The sequence below is a fragment of the Mobula birostris genome, chromosome 29, assembly GCF_030028105.1.
Source record: "Mobula birostris isolate sMobBir1 chromosome 29, sMobBir1.hap1, whole genome shotgun sequence".
Classification (NCBI taxonomy): Eukaryota; Metazoa; Chordata; class Chondrichthyes; order Myliobatiformes; family Myliobatidae; genus Mobula; species Mobula birostris.
In genome coordinates this window covers 28,665,079-28,682,151 of record NC_092398.1, presented here as the reverse complement: position 1 = coordinate 28,682,151, position 17,073 = coordinate 28,665,079, and the positions used below count along the sequence as shown (strand labels likewise).

Sequence of the window (17,073 nt, the reverse complement as noted above, 5' to 3'; positions counted from 1 at the left end):
AGCAGGTTCCATTCCTACAAAGAACCGAAGTCAGCGTGTCACTCCAGGTCAAGATCTTCAAAAGAACCCTGAAAAGGAAAAAAAAGAAATAGAGCTGTTTTCAAAGATGCAAGCAAAGGAATCACCATTAGGTGCCATCAGCCTCCTGAGCGTCTGATGACACATTTAATTGACACAGAATGTCTTCAAAGATGCTACATAAATGTAAGACACACAAAATGCTGGAGGAACCCATCAGGTCAGGCAATGTCTAGAGAGGGAAATGGACAATCAACGTCTCACACCGAGAACCTTCACCAGGACTGGAAAGAAAGGTGGGGGGTGGGGGAAGCCAGAATAAGAAGGTGGGAGGTGGGGAAGGTGTACATGCTTGCAGGTGATAGGTGAGGTCAGGAGAGGGGGAAGGTGGGTGGGATGGGTTGAGGTTTTGGGATAAGAAGCTGGAAGGTGATTGGTGGAAGCGGTTAAGGCTGAAAAAGGAGGAATCTGATAGGAATGGAAAATGGAGCAACCTCACACCTTCTCCTTCATCTGGCATATCCCCATCCACTACCCACCTGTCTACCATCCAAACACCTGCTATCCCCTCTTACCTGGTAGCCCCCCTCCACACACACATCACACACACACACAAACACAGTCCCTCTCATCTGGTATACTCCCTCCCCCTATCACCCACCTTATGGCTCAACTGGTATCCCATCCACCCACTTTCCCCCTCACCTGCTTTCCCCCCATTCCACCTCCCCCTCGCCTGGTATTACACCTACACACCTCCCTTCTCACCTGGAATCCCACCCACCCAACCACCTCCCCTCAGCTGGTATCCCACCCAAACACGTACCTCTCCCTCACCTGGTGTCCCACCCACACACCTACCTCCCCCTCACCTGGTGTCCCACCCACACACCTACCTCCCCCTCACCTGTTATTACCCGACCCCATCCACGCTCCTCTCAGCCGGTATCCCAATCACCTTTCGTCTAGTGTTGTTGAGTCTCGTTGAGAATAACCGCCATGTGGAAACAGAAGGCGTTCCCTCCCGCCTCGCCCCGCCTGTCTGTGGCAGCGGCCGCCCGCTCAGTCGGGGAAACTTCGACATCGATCGCCTCCCGTTACGGGACCTGCCGGCTGGCGATCGGTTTCGCGCGTAGCGGCTGTGTGACGAGGTCCTCAGCCTTCGGCGGAAGGGATGTGGGGAATGATGCCGTCTCCGCGAACCGTGAGCCAGCTGCTCCTCCCGCTGTCTCAGGAGCCGCCGGCCGGCGTGAGGCGACGCCGCTCTCCCTCTCTGCTCGCCGCCTTCCTCCTCCTCCTCCTCCACAACGGCTCCATTGCCCTGGGTGAGGAGCGCAGCGCCCCGGGGATGGGAGGCGCCGGGGGAGGGGGCACCGATGGAGCGTAGGGAGGTAGAGGGGGGTGGGGACACTGAGGGAGGGTGGGCAAGAGAGGGAAGGGGGCAACTAGGGAGGGAGGGGAGGGTAAAGGTCAGGAGGGAAAGGGAGACCTCGCTGAAGGAAGGTGGAGAGAGTAGCACCAAGGGAGGGTGGGGAGGGGAACTGAGGGAGGGTTAAGAGGGGAGGGGAGGGGAATGGGTACCGATGGAGGGTGGGGAGGAGAGGGGAGTGACATTGAGGCAGGGTGGGGAGTGAGCACCAAAGGAGGGTGGGAAGGGGGTGCAAAGGGAAGGTAGGGAGGAGGGGGCACCAATGGAGGGTACTGGAGTGGGCATCATGGGAGAGGAGGGGCTTCCAAAGGAGAGGAGAGAGGGCACAGAACGGGCATGGGAAGGGAAGGACGCACTAAGAGAGAGCAGGAAGGGAGGGAGTGGAGGTGGATTGAGTATTGTTGAGGGGGTGGTGGAAGAGGAGGGGTCACTGGGGATGGTTGTGTAGGGAAGAAATTAGGGTGCCAAAGGTGTGTGGGGAGGGAGAGGGGTGCTAAGTGTGGGACGGAAGGCTGAGGAGTGGAGTTGTGGGGGTGCAGAGAGTGGGGAGGATAGAGGGCACGGAGACTGGGAGGGGAGGGGGCCATGGGTGAGTGGGTGGGGAGGGACTGCCAAGGATGTTTGGGGAGGGAAGTAGTCACTGAGGGTGGGTAGGGAGAGAGGGGGTGGGTGGAGAGTTGGGTGTGGACGGTGAGGAGAGATGTCTGTGGGGAGAGTTGTTGAGGGAAGGGCACTTCAATGGCGAGGAGGGTTTTGGGCAAAGAGGTGGGTGAGGACATGGGCATCGAACTGAGGAAGAGGTGGGTGCAGAGAGTGAGGGTGAAGGGTCAGCAGCACCACCACCAAATCCCAACTATTGGAGTTTTACGGTGGGAGGGAGAGGTGGCTCTAGAGGAGTAGCACCTTTTTGCTGTCAGAATGGTGTGGTATCCACAGAAGGGAGAGACAAATTTGTTGTTTCAGGTTGATTAATTTTACGGTTTTAAAATGAGCCGTTTCACTCTCACAAATGGTTAATGGATCGATTATTATTTGCTTGCCAGGAATGCACATCAGTCAAATTACTTTCTCTGGTAAAGGTTCGGAGTTCTCAATGGCTACCCTGCAGTTTGCTTACAATGGCGAAGCGGCTGTTTGCTTTAATTATACTACAGGAAAGTTTGTGGCCATCAGTCCACTTGTGAAGTCTTTCGTGGACGATCTGAACCGCAATCAAAAGATTATCAGAAATGTTGCCCGCTATGTTAATGACATGCCTTTTGCCATGGGGATCGTTCACCAGGCTGTTCAAACTCTGACGAGTAAGTTTATTTTCACAAAAAAATCTGCAGATGCTGGAAATCCAAGCAGCACCCACAAAGTGCTGGAGGAGCTCAGCAGGCCAGGCAACATCTATGGAAAAGAGTACAGACGACGTTTCAGGCTGAGACCTTTCATCAGGACTGGAGAAACAAGTTGAGGAGTCAGAGTTAGGAGGTGGAGAGGGGTGAAGTAAGGAGCTGGGAAGTTGATTGGGAAAAGAGGTGCAGGGCTGGAGGAGGAGGAATCTGATAGGAAAGGACAGAAGGGCATGGAAGAAAGAAAGGGGGGAAGCACCAGAGGGAGGTGATGTGCAGGTAAGGTGAGAGGGGGAAAAGGGAATGGGGAATGATGAAGTGGGGGGGGGCATTACTGGAAGTTCGGGAAATCGGTGGTCCTGCAATCAGGTTGGAGGCTACCCAGGCAGAATACAAGATGTTACTCCTCCAACCTGAGTGTGGCCTCATCCTGACAGAAGAGGAGGCCATGGCATGGGAGTGGGAAGTGGAATTAAAGTTTTGTTTTCAAAGCGATGTTCAAGCAGGCTGTGTGGCATAGGCTGACAGAGAGGGCAAAACAAGGGAACACACGCACCAGTCCTCAAAGAGGGATCAGAAGTGGAGGGAGTGAGCAATTTCAAGTTATTGGGCATCAATGTCTCTGAGGATCTGTCCTGGGGCCTACATGTCGAGGCAGTTACAAAAAGGCACGACAGTGACTATATTTCATTACGAGTTTGAGGAAATTTGGTATGTCAAATTTCTACAGATTTACCGTGGAGAGGTATAACTGGCTGCACATGGGGGGAGGGGTGGAGATACTGCAAAGGGTTGAAAGAAGCTGCAGAAAGTTGTGAACTCAGTCAGTTCCATCATGGGTACGAGCCTCCTTAGCATTCAGGAATCTTCAATGAGTGATGCCTCAAAAAGGCATCATCCATCATTAAAGACCCTCACCACTCAGGACATGCCCTCTTCTCAGTGCTACCTTCAGGGAGGAGGTACAGGAGCCTGAAGGCATACGCTCAAGGATTCAGGAAAAGCTTCTTCCCTTCTGCCATCAGATTTATGAACAGTCCATGTGTCACAGCCAGCATCTGTCCCAGGATATATGTCAGCAAGGCTGGTTTTACATAAATGTACCCTGTGTAAAACTTTAAATTGTATGAGCCCCAGTCTAGCACATGATGATGAGGAATGAACCCTATTCAATGCTTTTGCCCAATATTCCTCAACCAGATCCATACCAAGATCAACCTCCCACCTAGTTTTAGTTTTGTTTAGATCTTGAACTCCCAAGGACATCAGCTGAGAGTATAGTACAGAGATCAGCCCTTTATTATTAAAGCTATGAGTGAGTTTCTCCCACAATATAGCAGGGGGTAGATCAGAAAAACAGGGAAATTTTTCCTTGACAAAGTGGTGAATCTGCAGGTATTTTAAAAAATGATTATGCAGAAGGCCATAATTACTGCACAGGTTATCAAAACTATTAAATATGTTATCAGTGTACAAATCCTTAATGCGTATAAGACAGTTCAAACCCCATTGTCTAAAAAATGAATTGAGTGTGGAGGGAAGAAATAGATGGTTTCTATGAATGGGACCCAAAACTGAAGCTGATGTGAACTTACAGTGGAGCGAAATTGATTAAAAATTTTGAGGGTGGAGAGCACGACCGAGTTAGATGTGAATTGAGAGGATTTCAAAGGTAAGGAAGAATACACTAAAGCTGGGAGAGACGAGGAGTGGCAAGACCGTGTCCCAAGCGGGCACCAGTTTATATCTAGCCGGTGGAGCCAAAATAATACCTTTTGAATGTTTGATGCCCAGTAATAATGAACAAAGCTAGGAAGGCCCGTTCCACCTACGTCATGACCTCTTTGGAGAGTGCACTCATTAACCTTTGGGACCTCATTTTCCCAAATATAAGAGGTTATAGCTTGGTCGACTGATTTGAAAAATAACTTAGATAAGAAAATTGGCAAGCACTGGAACAAATAAAGAAATCTGGGAAGTATAGTCATTTTCACTGATTGAATTCTCCCAGCTATAGTAAGGGGTAAACTGCACCATCTCTCAAAATCAGCCTTCATTTGGCCAACCTGAGGCCTGTAGTTAGCTTCAGACAGAGATGTAAAAGAGCGAGTAACATGTATTCATAGGTATACAAAACCATCTTGAGATAAAGGAAAAGGCAAAGATTCCTGTCGGATCTGTAGGGCCAAGTTATTAATGGGAAATCATTTGCTTTTTTGAAGGTTCAGTTTATAGCCATAGAAGGCTCCAAGTTGACCTAATAATGACGCAATAGCAGGACTGCTACCTACAGGGTCGCTAACGTAAAGTAAGAGGTCATCAGCATATAGGGATACACGGTGTTCCACGTTCCCTCTCCTAACACCTTGAAATAATGTAGTTGACTTAAAGTGCAATAGAAAGAGGCTCAATTGCAATTGCAAAAAGAGGAGGGGACAATGGGCAGCCTTGGCGAGTGCCGCGTGTTAATGGGAAATAGTCCGATCGAAAATAATTTATCTGTATACACGCTAAAGGCAAGTGATATCATAGCTTAACCCAGGCTACAAATATTCTGCCAAATCCAAATTTCTCCAAAACTCTAAACAAGTATACCCACTCCACTCTATCAAACATCTTCTCCGCACCCAAGGAGATAACAACCTCCTGACTCAGAGAATCACTCGGTGAATAAACCACATCAGCCAGTCGATGGATATTAAAAAAAGAATGGCAATTTTTAATAAAACCTGTTTGATCATCTGAGATTATCTAGGGAAGGGAGCGTTCTAAACGGCACGCAAGCACTTTAGCCAAAATTTTCACATCCACATTCAAAAGTGAGATGGGGCGATATGATCCACATTGAGTCGGGTCCTTGTCCTTTTTAAGAAGAAGTGAAATAGATGCCTCTGAAAGAGTAGGGGGTAAGGAACCATTCTTCAAAGATTCCTGAAACACTTCTAGAAGGACCGGTATCAGCTTACCTTAAATTTCTTATAAAATTATATCAGATCACCATCAGGATCTGGGGACTTACCACTCTGCATAGCCGTAATGGCATTATTAATCTCTTCCTACCCAAGAGCCCGATTTAAATTCTCCACCTCCTCTGGTTCCAGAGTTGGTATTTCCAAATTATCTAAAAAATGTTCCATATTTGTTATACCTGAGGGGAACTGTGAGGCATACAGAGAGGAATAAAAAGTTGCAAAGATGTTATTAATCTCTTTTGGATTGCTTGTCAAGTTTTGGTGCGTGTCTCTTATCTGGGGAATAAGTTGTGATGCAGCTTGACGCTTCAACTGATGAGCCATAAGCCGGCTCACCTTGTCACCATATTAGAGGCCACATGCCTTAAGAATTAATTGTTCTGATTGGTTTGTAAAGAGAAGATTAAACTTCGCTTGCAAATCAGCCCAGCTTTTATATAATTCTGCAGTGGGTGCCTCGGAATATTGCCTATCCAGGTCCAAAATAGATTGCGATAACACTTGCATTTCCTTCCTATGCTCTTTATTGGCATGTGAAGTATAAGATATTATTTGACCCCTCAAGAAAGCTTTTAAAGTTTCCCAAAGTAAAGAGTACGATATCAACTCAGTTTTGTTGGTCTCGAAAAATGTGTTTTTGTTAGCTGATATAACTACAAAATTTCTCATTGGAAAGCAAAAGGGGTCTCCACAGAGGCCGTTCTCTAATGTTTAAAGGAAAACATAGGTCCAGTTTCACGGGCAAGTGATCAGATATAACTACAGCAGTATACTCAATTTGTCTAATCATTGGTATCAAGGAGCTATCTATAAAGAAATAGTCTAGCCTGGAATAGGAGTGTTGAACATGAGAAAAGAAAGAGAATGATGGATTCAAAAATCTCCAAGGATCCATATAACCATTTTGTTGCATAAACATCGAGAAGGCCTTTGCCATACCGGAAAATGTTCCCCTAGAGCTAGACCTATCAAGCAGTGGGTCAATAGCACAATTCAAATCTCCTGAAAAGATTAGCCGGTGTGTATTCAGGTTAGGTATTAATGACAAAACCTTATTTGCAAAGTGGACGTCGTCCCAATTAGGGGCATAAACATATACCAAAATGACAGGTATCTGAAAGAGAGATCCAGAGTCTATAATAAAGTGACCATTAAGGTCACTGATTACATCAGATGGTGTAAACTGCATTCTTTTGGTGATTAATATTGCCACCCCCCTGGACCTACTATTAAATCTAGAATGAAAAACCTGACTAATCCACGCTTTACAAAGTCTATTATGGTCTTATACTTTTAAATGTGTCTCTTGTAGAAATGGTATATCTGCTTTTAATTGTTTGAGATGAGAGAAAACTTTAGCTCTTTTAACAGGACCACTGAGCCCCTTTACATTCCAAGAAGTAAACCTCACAGGGTGGCCTCCATCAGCAGCACTCATGTTAACCATATCAAAAGACAAACAGCACCTACAATCCAAACAGTGCGAGGGCACAAGCTGCACATGATAATGCACAATGAAAAGAAAGTCTGGCCAATCCGTAACACACAAAATAATAAACTGCCATGGTAATCCCCTAAAACACTACCCCCACCCCTTTACACAAACAACAAAAAAACCCAATTAACCCCCGAAAACTAGATCTACCTCCCCAACTGAGGATGGTCGCAGGCAGTACCCAACAAAAAACTTCCAAAGCGTTCCCCATACAACTAAACTTTCAATCTAATCTAGGGTGGCTCCCCTCCTTAAAATTTATACCATCACTTATTCTATCTGTAATATATATAGGCTAAAGATAACTCAGGTCAAGCAAACCATTAAAAAAAACTAGGAAACTAAACACCAGAGATACAAATCCCAAATATTTACATTTTGCTGGTTAAAAGTTTTTGTTAATCAGTTTCGGCAGCACAGCAATTTGACCCGATCATGTTCCACAAATTAAACTGGAAAAAATGAACAAAGAAGTGGATTGCGAAAATTAACAGTTTGCCTCGGCAGGAGGCCCCTTTCAATGCTGCATGAATAACCCAAAAAAAAAGTCATTGCTTTTCTCGTTCTTCTTCTCCCCAGCGCAAATGTTAAAACTCTTTGTCCGCCTCTGGTGTATGGAAATAATGCTTTTCACCTTCATGCACGACCCGGAGCTGGGCAGGATACAAGAGGCCAAACCTGACCCCTTTCCCATAAAGCAGGGATTTCACCTCCTCAAAAGCTGCTCGTCTTTTCCCCAGTTCCGCACTGAAATCTTCATTAAAAAAAACACGCGATGTCCGCGGAAATACAGCTCCTGTTTCCGTCTATTGATGCATTGCTTATCTTAAAGAAGTGAAAGAGAACCAGGGACGTTCTTGGTCTTGTTTGCTTAGCTTCAGAGACACTGGATGGTTTAGGCCCAACTTGGTGAGCACACGAAAGCACAAGAGGCCTTGGGAAGAAATTTGTCCCCAGCACATTGTCAAAAAACTCGGTCATAAGTTTAACAGAGTCTGAACCTTCCAAATTTTCAGGAATGCCGACCACTCTCAAATTGGATCTCCACGACCGATTTTTGAGGTCATCTAGCTTTCCCTTCAGAAATGGGTTTTTGTTCTGCAACACTGCAATGGCGGCTTCGGCGCTCATTCAGGCCGTCTTCAACCTCACGAATGCGTTGGTAATCATTCAGGCCGTCTTCAACCTCACGAATGCGTTGGTTGTGTGACTCGTAATAAGACATAATTTGTTCCATAGTAGCATTCACTGGTGACAAAGCATCTTCAAGTTCTCTTTTTAGGGCAGAATGCACCACTTGCATCATGTCAGTAAGAAGCACTAAACGAAGCCTCTCCAAGTCATCAGGCAGTGCAGGTCCAGGTCCAGCGACGTGCAACGGTGCCATTACTGTAACATCAGCTTTCTTGCTCGAGGCTTCGCTATCTGTTTCTCCAGTTTTACTTCGAAGGTACATTTTATTTGCCATTTCAGCGTCCAGCAACGTCCCAGGTTGTTCACAATGTTAAATATTCAGTTATCTCGAGCATACGGCAAAGATAAACAGGTAGATTTCCAATAAAAGTTGGGAGCCACACTCACACGCACCCAGTCACTCCATGCTCAACCCCGAAGTCCCAAAATGGACATTTTTAAATAAGCATTTTTGCTTCTCCCTTATTCTGAATTTTGGTAATTTGTTCTTGCGAGCCCTCTTTCTGTCCTTCCACCTTGCGAAGGAATGGGCTAATTACCCAGTCCAAAATTTCTGGATCGTTCAAATCCTTGAATCAATTCTGAAAATCTTTCTTTGGTGACTGCAGGTGTAAGGAGCACTCTTGCAAATCACCATCTGTGAAAGAGAGTGCCATACTTCCCATGCAGGGAAACTGAGAACATTCTTCTCCCAATGTTTTGCTTACATATTTCCAATTTTCTGATAAAAGTGGACACTGCACTTTTTGCCTGGATTAAATTGAAGTTTTCACGCTGCAGTTTCGTATTTAGAATGTTCAGTTTGTCATACTGATCGGCTTTGTTTACCACATCTTCATATAGAAGTTCAATCTTGTTGACTTCCACCAGTGTCAAAAAGATCAAAGAAACATTTTAAGCAGCAGCCTTTTGACAGCCAACACACTTCAGTGTGAAGAAGCAAGCGTTCAACCTCTGCATTGTTATCTTGGCATAAATGGTGAAATATTCTGCTATTTAATGGATGAGCTTTAATTTTGTTGATAGCAGGTATTACAAAAGTCATGCTTGAAAAAGGTCACGAGCTGAGGTTTTTGGCTGCAAGGTATCGATGATGAATTACACAATGGATTGCAAACAGACTTGGAATTTCTTTTTTCATTAATGTCACTAAACCGGCATGGCAACCTGTCATTTATGGTGCTCCATCTCTTGTACAAGAAATCATGTTCCTAATTGAAATACTTTCATCTTCAATATACATTTTGAGCTCATCATAGATTGTTTCTCTGTTGATATGTTTTTAACTTTTTACAAAAGAGAATCTCTTTTTCCCTTTTTGATAAACTGTACTTATGACTTTAGCAATGCCGTGTTGCCTTACACTGTTGACTCATCCAGTTGTATCCCAAATTCTGTTTTTTGTGGCTCTGTGCACAGTTGATATTCCTTATCTTCACTCATTTCATCAATACTATGAGCTATTGCTCAGAGGAATTGATTTTAAAATACTGGTTTCCATTTTCAGAACAGGGGTGAGCACTTCTGATACAGCAGGCATTATTAATCTTTCACCAATTGTATGAGATTTTCCACACCTTGCTATCATTTTGGAAATTATATAAGAAGCAATGAGACCACTAGCAAGGTCATTTCTTGGCAAATGACTTGAGTGTGCAATGGTTTTGCAATGCTCCTTTCATCTTTTGGAACCGAGTAATACCATAAGTAGCCTTTTCAGGGTGTCTTTTGCAGAAGCGTTCCTGCAATCTTGATGGTTTCATGGATTCATTAGACAGTACAGTATTACAAATAGGAAACATGGGGCGCTGCTGATCTAATGGGATGGAATAAAAACATATTTCAGGTATGTAACTTTGTATTGGCACACTTTGTGTAGTTTCTGTTTCTTAGCAGGATTAGAAAGCAAGGCTTCAACGCCTTCAAGCTTGTAGAGATCGCACCGTACATACTTACCCATTGTTAACGGGGCTAAATTAAAATAATAAATTAACACCACTGGGAATGCCTATCGGATGTTGATGGCAGTGAGTTGACACGGATGGAACGATGGCAGTGGCACGCAAAGGAACAGCGAGGCAAAGATGAAGACGATCACAACTGCAAAAATTACATTGACAAGGATTCAGATTGGAATCGAATGTTAGTCGGGACAGAGCTTGTATTTGGGAAGCTACCTTCTTACTATTCCAGTCAGCACGATTGACCAGTCACGTAAAGTTTCGTAATCCCCAAAGATGGTTCTTGACCGCACATATGAAGCTGAGGTCACTTTGAACACCTCAAGAGGATTCCTCAGTGTTGACGGGTTCACTGATTGACTCTATTTCTCCATTTGGTTCCGGCCAGCACTGTATCGTTGCGTGACCTGTTTTCCACAGATCTGTCACGAAGGTGGAGAGGGTGTACTTGACCTATCAACCGTTAAATTGCACGAACTCGTTCCGTGCTGCCAGTCAAGGGTAATTGTTGGACACCCTGTTTGCTAATTTATGCATCCCCAATAATGTCTGTTTGGTTGGTAAGGTTGGATGAGATTGTCAAATTTCAGACTTGTTGTGATGACGGTGCTCACCGCCTGCTGAGCTGTGGTTCTTCCTGTGTTCCAGTGCCTCATCCTTTTTGTCGGAAGTGCCTAGTCTACTAACGGTCGGTCAGGTCTCGAGCCTCAAGTAAGGGTGTCACTCTTCCCCCATGACATCATACAATACCGCACTCCCCTTGGGAATCACTGCTGCAGCTCAGTCACTTTGAGGTGTGACATGTTGTACGTTCAGAGATGCTCTTCTGCACACCACTGCTGTAACACATGGTGATTTGAGTTACTGTCCCCGTCCTGTCAGATTGAACCAGTCTGGCCATCCTCCTCTGACCTCTCTCATTAACAAGGTGCTTTCACCCACAAAACTGCCGCTCACTGGATGTTTTTTCTTTGTCGCACCGTTCTCTGTGAACTCGAGAGACCGTTGTGTATGAAAATCCCAGGAGATCAACAGTTTCTGAGATACTCAGACCACCCCATCTGGTCCATGGTCAAAGTCAATTAGATTGCATTTCTTCCCCATTCTGATGTTTGGTCTGAACAACAACTGAACCTCTTGACAACGTCTGCATGCTTTTATGCATTGAGTTGCTGGCACATGATTGGCTGATTAGAGGTTTATATTAATGAGCAGGTGTACCTAATAAAGTGGACACTGAGTCTATGTCAGTGATATTAAACCTGATTCTGATCTGCACTAACCTGTAGCTAATTAACCTCACCATGCAAATTTTTATTTCTAAGTATTTCCATCTTATGGAAACCTTGGGTTACCAACAGTTCTTGAAACTTTCATGTGACCTGGGAGTGACTGAAAGAACCCTACCCCTGGTCAGAGGCAGATGACCAGGGGACAGTTTCTAAACACAGAAGATTCGGCAGATGGTGGCAATCCAAAGCAACATGTGCGTATGCACGTGCATGCACACACACGCGTGCGCACGCGCGCACACAATTCAGCAGGCCAGGCAGCATCTAGGGAGGTGAATAAACATAGGAACAGAATTAGACCATTCGACCCATTGTGTCTGTTCCTCCATTCCATCATGCTGTATTCTCAAGATTGTATAATATACACATGCTTTAATAGTAAACCTACTTTGAACTTTGAAATTCTGTTACTCTACTTTTTTTGATCCCGTAACCAAGTTCAGCTTCAATGTGTTTCTGTCCACTGCAGTGAAGCCGACTATCACAATAACCTCAAGACACATGAAGAATAGAGAGAATAACTTGGCCCTGACATGCCAAGTGCATGGATTTTATCCCAAGAAAATCCACGCAATGTGGCTGCGGAATGGTGTGGCGATCGATCGGGAAGTGCTAAATACAAGCATTTTACCCAACCGGGATGGGACGTTCCAAGTCCGGCTACAGGTCGAAATTGACCCCGGGAAGGGTGACACTTACACTTGTGAAATCGAGCATCTGAGCGTCCCTGACAAGCTGCATGCAGTTTGGGGTAAGGCTCAGAGTCTGAGTAATTTGGGGTGCAGTGTACTGGTGATGATCTGGTTCACACTCTGTCCAACACTATATTATACACTCAGTGGCCACTTTATCAGGCACCTCCTCTACATAATAAAGTGACCATTGAGTGTAAGGTCGTGGTCTTATGCTGCTGTAGCTCATCCGCTTCAAGGTTGGAAATGTTTGCGTTCAGTGACGCTCTTCCGCACACCAACATTGTATCAGGCGGTTCTTTCAGTTACTGTCGTGTTCCTGTTAGCGTGAACCAGTCTGGCCATTCTCCTCTGAAATCTCACTAACAAGGCACTTTTGCCCACAACTGCCACTCAGTAGATGATTTTTTTTTGTTTGTTTTTCACACTGTTCACTTTAAACTCTCGAGACTTGTACCTGAAAATCCCACGAGCTCAACAATTTCTGAGATACTCAAACCACCCCGTCGTGCATCAGCATCGTTCAAAGGTACATTTATTATCAATCTATGTATTCAGTATTCAACTCTGAGATTCATCTTCTCCAGATAGCCATGAAAAAAAGAAATCCATGGAAGTCATTCAAAGATAAACATCAAACCCCCTCCCCTCCACTGCACAAAAAAAACAAAACTGAACAGGAACATCAACCCCCCCCAAACCCCCACCCTGCACAAAAAAATCAAAATGCTACAAGAACATCAACCCACCAAAACCCCACTCCCTCATGTAAAAAAAAACTAACAAAACATGCTCTGCAATAACAAGGTGAAAGAACAGGGGAAAACATAGAATATAAAAATCATAAGACTGAAAGTCCATAGTCCAATCCATAAATTCAGAACCTGGTAATATCCTCTGACCAACAGCGAGAGAGAGAGAGAGAGAGAGAGAGAGAGAACACTCAAACACAGAGGCCTACCCGCCAACAGCAGTGAGTGAAAGGCACCACACAAACTCCTCTGACAGCAGAGAAATCCATCCCTGCAATCAAAAGGCAAGCAGTTGCGTCAGATTCAATCTTCCTCGACACTTTAATTGGCAAAATGGAGTCGATCATTGGCCCCTGCCTTATCTTTAAGCTGCTTCGCCTTGAGGCTGTTTGAGCTTCCTGGAATCTTCCTGGAGACAGCAAAGCACTAGATCACTCAATTGATCTCCAAATTGTAAATCACAGGCTCTTAACAGTTCTAGAAACACATTTAAAATGAAAAGCAGACGTAAAAGAAGTGAAATAAACAGTTTCATGGACTATCTGGTAGATGTCGACCAGGGGGACGTTGTACACAGGCGCCAACTTGACTAGATTCCATATGGTGAAAGTCACTCAGATCACATTTCTTCCCCAAACTGATGTTTGGTCTGAACAACAACTGGACCTCTTGGCCATGTCTGCATGCTTTGATGCATTGAGTTGCTGCCACATGATTGGGTGATTTGGTTCACATTTTCAACCCATTCAGGTTACGATTGTTTTGCAGGAACAGAATCCTGCTGTAACCTGGTGAGGACCAGTATCTCCCCTTTCTGCATCAGTCATGGAGTAATACAGATATGGGCCCTTCAGCCCAACTGGTCCATGCTGATCATCATAAGGTCGTAAATTATAGGAGCAGAATTTGTCCATTTGGCCTATTGAGTCTGCTTTGGCATTTCATGGCTAATTTATTACCCACTCAACCCCGTATTTCTGCCTTCTCCCCGTAACCTTTGACACCCTTAATAATCAAGAACCTTTCAACTTCATCTTTAAATCTACCCAGTGAAGTGGCCTCCAGAGCAGTCTGTGGCAATGAATTCAGGGACTTACCTAAAGAAGTTCCTTCTCATCTCTGTTCTAAAGGGATGTCCTTCTATTCTGAGGCTGTGTCCTCTGGTGCTCGACTCCCCCACGAGAGGAAACATCCTCTCCACGTCCACTCTGTCTAGGCTTTTCAGTATTTAATAGGATTGAATGAGATTTACACCCCCACCCCCCCCACCCCCATCATTCTTCTAAACTCCACCAAGTACCGGCCCAGAGCCATCAAATTCTCATCATATGTTAACCTGTGCATTGTCAGGATCATTCTGGTTAATCTCATTCGGACCCTCTCCAGTACTCAAACTACATCAGACCAATCTCTTGTGAAGCCTCAGCATAAAAGATTGGTAACACTGCACTTGCCTTCCTTACTCCTGACTCCACCTGCAAATTAACCTTTCGGGAATCCTGTTCGAGGACCTCCAATTCCCTTTGCACCTCGGATTTGTGTTTTCTCTTGGTTCGTACTTTCCTTCCTGGGATCATTCTCATGAACCTCCTCTGGACCCTCTCTAATTTCGGTACATCCTTTCTGAGATAAGAGGCCCAAAACTGCTCATAATACTTAAAGTGAGGTCTCAGTATCACGTCCTTGTTTTAATGTTCTAGTCCTCTCAAAACAAATGCTCACATTGCATTTGCCTTCCTCAGTACCAACTCAAACTGCAAATTAACATTTAGGAAGTCCTGCATAAGTACTCCCAAGTCCCTTTGCCCCTCAGAGTTCTGAATTTCCTCCCATTCAGAAAAATAGTCTACGCCTTTATTCCTTCTGCCAAACTACACTTCCCGACACTGTGTTCCATCTGCTACTTCTTTGCCAATTCTCCCAATCTAAGTCCTTCTACAGACACCCTGCTTCCTTGACGCTACTTGCCCTTCACCTGTGAAATGTTCCCTGCATGTTAACCCATTCATTCCCAGGATAATTTCCCGTGAACCTCCTCTGGACCCTCGCCAATGCAAGCACATCCATTCCCAGATAAAACTGCTCGTAATACTACAAGTGCGGATTTGACTGATGCCTAATGAGGCCCGGCAATAGATTCCTGCTTTCATATTCGAGTCCATAGGAAAAGAATGCTGACATTGTATTTGCCTCCCTTACCATTGATTCAATCGATAAATTAACACTAAGGGAACCCTCCACGAGTTCTCCCAAGTACTTGCTTTTGTACTACCTTGTATATATGGAATGATGGTTTGGATATCAGGCTCACAAATACTTTTTACTCTACCTCGGTGTATCGTAATAAGCCAATTAGCACACTTCTATCCTCAGTGGATACAAGCTCAGCCTGTCTGACCCTTTCTCATAAGACAACCGGCACATTCCAGCAGTCTAACTGGCAGGTAACATAACACTTTAACTACCAGTGACCTGGGTTCAAACCCAGCACATCCTTCTTCGACAAGGGGCCATTCTCTGCTGTTGTATTGGACCAAGACTAGAGAAGTCTGGTGAAGACAATGAAGTGCGAACAACTGCGGCCAAACTGCTCTCTGCTGTAATATCTTCTGACCCCAGTTTTACTGATTTTCCTAGTTCCCAAGAATACCTATCCAGTCTATGGATATGTGATTGGAATAATTGCTGGAATAATTGGCATACTGACTGCAGTGTTCGGAGGAATGATCAGGTGGAAAGGTAGGAGTATTTTTGTATGTACTCATCAGTCCGGTGAACACTTTTCCTTCATACACTTCATTAAAAAAAAAGCCACAGATACCCAGTTGGCCAAATACCCAGTCTGGTCATCTGAGACCCAGTGATACAGCATGGGTTAAACAGTGGTCCCCAACCACCGGGCCGCAAAGCATGTGCTACCAGGCCGCGAGGAAACCATATGATTTGGCGATATGAAACGATATGAGTCAGCTGCAGCTTTCCTCATTCCCTGTCACGCACTGTTAAACTTGAAATAACCTACCAAATCATACCAAATAACACATAAAACCTAAAATAACACCAATACATAGTAAAAGCAGGAATGATATGATAAATACACAGCCTATATAAACTAGAAATAATGTATGTACAGTGTAGTTTCGCTTAACAGAATCGGGAAGATTAAGCCAAAACCGAATTTGTAGAAAAAGAAATCTGCATGTACACGCATGTGGACACAGGTGCCCGCGCAAGGCTTCATGGTAGTTGTAGTCTTTCTCGGGGTAAACACAAGTGTCCTGTATTTGACTGCTACTTCCGTCCCTTATTTGGGAGTGAGAAAGTTGGCAACCCTACTTGAACACCTGTCGGCCGGTCCGCAAGAATATTGTCAATATTAAACCAGTCCACGGTGTTAAAAAGGTTGGGGACCCCTCACACCAAAATCTATACTAAGAGTGGTAGAACATAAGGGCAGGCCAGAGAACAAGAAGTAGTTCAAGACAGAAACAGACCCCTGGTTCACACTGGCCATCAAATATCCATGTACGTTTATCCAACTTCGTTCTTCCAACATTTCCATTAGCTCCAATTAAACTCCACTCCCCCCCACCCCCACACCTACACACTAGAGACATTCCCATCAGCTCCCCACACTCAACTAATCTGATAGGAGAGGAGAGTGGACCTTGAGAGAAACGGAAGGTGGAGGGACACCATAGGGAGGCGCTGGACAGTAAGGAGAAGTGAAGGGGTAATGGGTAGCCCAAATGGGGAACGGATAAAGATAAGATGGGAAGGGGAGAGAAATTTCCAGAAGTTAGAGAAATCGATGCTACTCACCGTCATCTGCCAGCATGTATTCCTTTCCCTCCTCATGCTTTACTCTTACTTCTGTCCCCTTCCAATCCAGTCCTGACGAAGGTTCTTGACCTGAAACATTGACTGTTTA

At 45.0% G+C, this 17,073-nt stretch overlaps 1 protein-coding gene across 3 annotated transcripts in view; it reads left to right on the top strand.

The window, feature by feature from the left end:
- The first annotated feature begins 1,054 nt into the window (after positions 1-1,054).
- LOC140190004 (DLA class II histocompatibility antigen, DR-1 beta chain-like) overlaps positions 1,055-17,073 on the top strand; it is a 38,221-nt gene continuing 22,202 nt past the window's right edge. For 2 of the 3 annotated variants that reach the window (XM_072246393.1, XM_072246391.1), the window contains exons 1-3: positions 2,508-2,748; positions 12,168-12,449; positions 15,780-15,881. In XM_072246393.1, the coding sequence (XP_072102494.1) occupies positions 2,541-2,748; positions 12,168-12,449; positions 15,780-15,881 (592 nt within the window). In that variant the 5' untranslated portion in view covers positions 2,508-2,540. Of the gene's footprint in view, positions 1,344-2,507; positions 2,749-12,167; positions 12,450-15,779; positions 15,882-17,073 lie in introns of those variants that run through there. The other variant, XM_072246392.1, reaches the window with a different exon arrangement.